The sequence below is a fragment of the Anopheles aquasalis genome, chromosome X (assembly GCF_943734665.1).
Source record: "Anopheles aquasalis chromosome X, idAnoAquaMG_Q_19, whole genome shotgun sequence".
Taxonomy (NCBI): Eukaryota; Metazoa; Arthropoda; class Insecta; order Diptera; family Culicidae; genus Anopheles; species Anopheles aquasalis.
In genome coordinates, this window is record NC_064876.1 from 27,405 (window position 1) to 32,500 (window position 5,096).

At 36.2% G+C, this 5,096-nt stretch overlaps 1 protein-coding gene across 3 annotated transcripts in view; it reads right to left on the reverse strand.

Annotated features, from left to right (window-relative positions):
* Nucleotides 1-203: 203 nt before the first annotated feature.
* The window catches only part of LOC126576348 (homeotic protein ocelliless), a 13,440-nt gene continuing 8,547 nt past the window's right edge, over nucleotides 204-5,096 (reverse strand). For all 3 annotated transcript variants that reach the window (XM_050237703.1, XM_050237784.1, XM_050237623.1), the window contains 2 exons: nucleotides 3,784-3,938; nucleotides 204-3,254 (listed from right to left, as the gene is read on the reverse strand). In XM_050237703.1, coding sequence (XP_050093660.1) covers nucleotides 2,115-3,254; nucleotides 3,784-3,938 — 1,295 coding nt within the window. In that variant the 3' untranslated portion in view covers nucleotides 204-2,114. The remainder of the gene's footprint in view (nucleotides 3,255-3,783; nucleotides 3,939-5,096) is intronic.

Consider the following 5,096-nt stretch of genomic DNA (forward strand, 5'->3'; position numbering starts at 1 on the left):
GCTTATCGCAAATAAAAACTTCTTCCTTTTTATTCGTCACTAGCGATTGTAAGTTTAAAAAAATATTATCAAAGAAATGATAAATTGATTGAAAACACTGTAACACATTTTTCGGATACGGATATTAATTAAATAAAAAATGGTATGCCTTTTTTTGCTTATTATATTTTTATATCATTTTTATCCGTTTTGAGATAATACGCTTTTCAATAATACGATAGAGTACTATATACAACCATGAGCTGGTAGCAATGGAGTGATTAGTTAGGATGTGACATTTCTGGAAAATATGGTTTCTACGACGAGGACTGGCTCTCCGAGAAATGCTTTTGGTTTGATCTTTTATGAGCGTGATACTTTTTCACTTCATCATTTCGAATTTTCGATTTTTTACATCTTTTAGACTTCTATCTCCATAATTAAATCAAATATGCGTTCATGAATAGTAATTAACATCGTTTGCATTCAATGTTAGTATCCGACTGTTCTTTTTGAAAAATAATTGCGTTAATGTCCTTTTTGGGTGTTTTTTTTTCTCCCCGTCTAACATTCGAATTTGGATTTTCCTAGATTGTTGGAACTATAACTGAGCTTAATTATTGTTTATCTCTCTGTGTGCTGGAAACAAGTCCGCCGTCGCAAATGAAAACAACGACCGTCTTACGTGCAAACTAAACTCAATGCACTCCATATTTTACAGAAAACCCTTTTACTCATCTGACTACTATAACTCACAATAGCGCCTTAATCTAACATCCCTAAACGTATTATTTTTTATCATCGCTTTCCCTAGCATTGCCCAACTTCGCCGTGTAACCATGAATGGCGTGTCTCACTCTGATTCTAACGTTTCATTCTTTTTTAATGTTATTTTTGCTTCCTTTGCCATTTTCGTCCCGTAATGAAAAGAGAAAAATAGTGTTTCCTAGTGTTAGAGATTTGTTTTAAATTTCCATATATTGTTCTGCGAATGTCGTTCCATCGCTTCCACCGCTAATACCTACATATATTTTTTGTTCTCGTACCTTGTCTCACACGAATAACTTATGGCTTATACGGATGGGAGTTCATGGATATCGAACATGAAATACTCACGACGTAATGACAAATCTTTCACTTTTTGAAAAACATTCAAACTATTCATTTTACCGGGCTCATACCAAGTATGAACCAGAGATATGTTTTGAAGAAATTTCAACTTTTAATCTATGATGTTCTTGTACTTTGCTTGCCTTTAAAATTTCCTCAGAGCTTCCTTTTACAATTTCGAGACCTTCAGATTGATCAACGATTTTAACAATCGGTTATAGTTTATACCGTGTTGAAATACAATTGCACTACTTTGTTACACCCAGATCTCATTCCTGAACTCTCCGATTGTGGCATGTGGTTCAACCGTTAAATCTCTCCAGTAACAATAGCCGAGTGCAAACAATGTTTATAGCTTACTTAAATTTTAAATGGAAACCCAATAAAATATAGAATTTCAAAAGTAAAACTTGGCTAGAACTGATTTGCTCAAAATATTCATGTTATCCATAAGTTATCCGTTTTATTTTTGAAACAAACATAGTTTTTCCTTATTTCATTTATAAAAGAGGTATTCCATGGGAACTCTTTTCCTATTAAAATAATGCAAATATGTAATGAACATGGACAGCATACGTTGAAGGAAGAGTCTTCGGGAAAGCAAGTATGGTGGACAGCAAAACTAATGATATGATTTGTTGATATTTGTTACATATAACCAAATGAAATAAATAGTATGTCAGTTTTTCTTTGCTATTTTTGAGTCATGTTACCGTTACTACGTGTAACACTCAAGTATACAAGATTGTGGAACTAGGGATGGGAGGATTCGGAAAGATAACCAATCATAAAAAAAATCAAATTGAACATTAAACTAAAATTTTCTCATACTTTCATTTTCTGATATGGTTTGAAGCTTGATTTTCTTTTGACTACTGCTATAAGAGCTCATTTTTTAAGCAGAACGCAGAAATGGAATTGGCATGATATGGTATGTTATGGTGAACAGCTTTCTAGTACCTTAGAAAACTTTTAAAACACATTAATTAGAAATGACAATTTTCGTCCTTTTAATATTCTGTAGCTTATACCATATTGACGTATTTATCTTGGGGACTCATATAGTCGAGACCATTTGGGCTAAAGGTCTGTGCACCCATGGGACCGGCTAGGGCTGATGTGGAAGCAAGCCCAAAATTGGCAGAGGTGCTGTATCCGGTATGCCCCATATTGTAATTCCCTTGGTTTTGATTGTTGAAATAATCCATCTGAGTGTAGTAGGACGGCGCGTTGTAGTTATTTGGGTACTGTTGATACTGGTTGTGCCAGAAATTATACGTTTCATGATTGGGCACATACGACAAAGGATTGTGAGAAGTCTGCGGAGTAATCGGTGGCGACGGCGTAGTCATAATAGAAGAGTTTGAACCTAGTGGAGTCAAATTACCAGCAGCCGAAGGACCATTACCAAGCCCACCACTGCCTACCACACCAATAGCTCCGCTAATCGTTCCACCAATCGAACTACCGAGCGAGCCACCGCCAACAGTACCGGAGATACCACTACCCGCACCCAGTGACTGGCCTAGTCGCGAGTTTATGTTGACGTAAGTAGTGGAAGAGTGATGTGCAAGGTTCAATTCAGACTCTTTCAACAATTCATAGCCAGCTGCCGCAGCCGCTGCCTTCATGGCTGCTTCGTTACCTGTGTTAGCACTACCGTGGTGGAAGGATGAGTTTTGTTCCTTCTTGCAGATCACATTGATTGGTGGACTCACAGAGGTTGATGGAGTGATCGGTAGAATAGGGGAGCCATTACTGTGGCTTAGCCCATGCTGAGAGCTGCTGTGGCTAGGGACGCCTGCGTTAGACTGACCGTTATTGCTCGTAGGTCCTGCCCCACCCGATGATCCTCCTGGTTGCCCACTGCTTCCCTGGCTGTGACTGTTACTGTGACTATGACTATTCATCGGCGTGTGCTTTATCGTTGGTTTATTATTAGCATTCACGATTGAGCTCTTGCTGCTGTTGTTACTGGCACCACTGGTAACTGAAGAGCTGCCCGCAGAGCCGTTGGAGGAACCTCCACCTGACCCCGATCCACTGCTCGACTGACGAGCAGAGCCGTTCGTGTTGTTTCCCGAAGATTTGCTGCTATTCAAATTTGAGGATGTCTGATGTTGTAGTTGTTGTCTACACTTGGCACGTCGATTTTTGAACCACACCTTTGCAATAAAAATAAAAGGGAATTCAAAATGTATTATAGCGAAAGAACATTATGAAAACATAGAAACATGTGTTGTTTACATGTTTCATCCACATGATTTTATGTAACTATTCATCAATGATAAATTTGCCGTGATGCATTTTGCCGGCAGAAAATCTTTTGTGCCTGTCACTACCAGGAAGAAATATGAAACAGACAAACATAAACATAAAGTTAAAGTATTGTATAAATTATTGATAACGTAGTTTGAAGACAGCAAGTTGTAAAGTTTTCTAATTACTTTAAGCACGATAACGGTTGGTATATGATTTCACCATCGAAATAATCTCGTGAAATGGTCATCTGTAAACATTTCTCAAGTTTACTTATTCAAAAAAAGGGCTTATCTTTGTAATACAAAACGGCATCATGAAATATACAAATTATGATTTTAAAATCACGTGTTTCCAAACGCAAAGAGAGGCAATCCTTTAAATTTCTGGTAAATAGTTATTTTTAAAACATTTTGGTTCGTTATCTAAACTAACCTGCACTCTGGATTCGGGAAGATTTATTTTCAGGGCTACCTCTTCACGCATAAAAATATCGGGATATCGTGTTTTCCCAAAAAGCGCTTCCAGAACGTCGAGTTGCGCTCTTGTGAATGTTGTTCGTTCTCGACGTTGTTTCCGGGGGTTAACACCTGTATCACATAGACAAAACAACGATTGAATGCAATACATTTATTAGTATTATAATTATTTCATCATTACTGTGGCATAATTTTTAGTTATTGGGAAGTTGAATGAAATAATTATGCATCTGAATCGATCTAAATAAGTATGTTTCTAATTGCTTGTAACTAAATATACAAAACAAATCCGGCATTGATATGTACGGTAATTATTAGTTCAGGCAAACCATGGTACTAAATAATTTGTATGGCTCATTTCTAGGCTTAAGGGCATAGGTATACAGTTTAGTTAGAAATATACAAGGAATAGAAAACCGCTAAACGTATTATTCTGTACATGCACATGTTTATAAAATACAATTTTTGAAGATTGATGTCTAGATCAATAGATCGATCTCTACGATCTCTCTGGTATCATGTCTTGGCTTAACTTGAGGTCGCTTCCTATCTATTGGTTTGAGATACACGTTTAGCCAGTATTCTGTGAAATAACTGTTTAGTAAATCAGGTGAAAAAAGCAAAAATATGCGTAATTTAGAAGCAGTAATGCATCTTTGAATAAGCGGTGTGCATTGAATGCTGTACTGTTATAGCGAAAAGTAGCGTAGCGAAACTGAGATATTATCGTTTTTAATTTAAACCAAAATCTTAACAATAGCGCAAATTTGAGTAGTCGTTATTAACATTTGAATTTGCATACAATTCTTTAAGGTATATGGTAAAATGCACAGCATATTATCGTCTGTACTATTATGCATAGATAACTATTTTGACATTAATCAAGGAATCCTTTAGGAATTTATTCATTCACGTTGCTGCAGATAAAATACAATATATCAAACATTACAAACAATATTGATGATTACATTGTTGAAGAATGTTACGTAAACAGAATGTTTCCTTGAACAACCAACAGCAGCATCCGTTTAATCCATTGACTTTTTGTCACACTTACCAGAACGTAGGATAAGAGAAGCAATGTTGTCCACGGTGTTCTAATAGCTTTCTAATCGCAATTTTTTCACCACTTTAACTGAATTGAAATAAACGTATCATTTTGTCTCTTATGGATAATAGTATGTCTATATCTTACGAGTAGTTCTTAGTAGTAACTATGTTTTTACATTACAAGTAACGATGGTAGTGTAAAATCCTGTGATACGAATC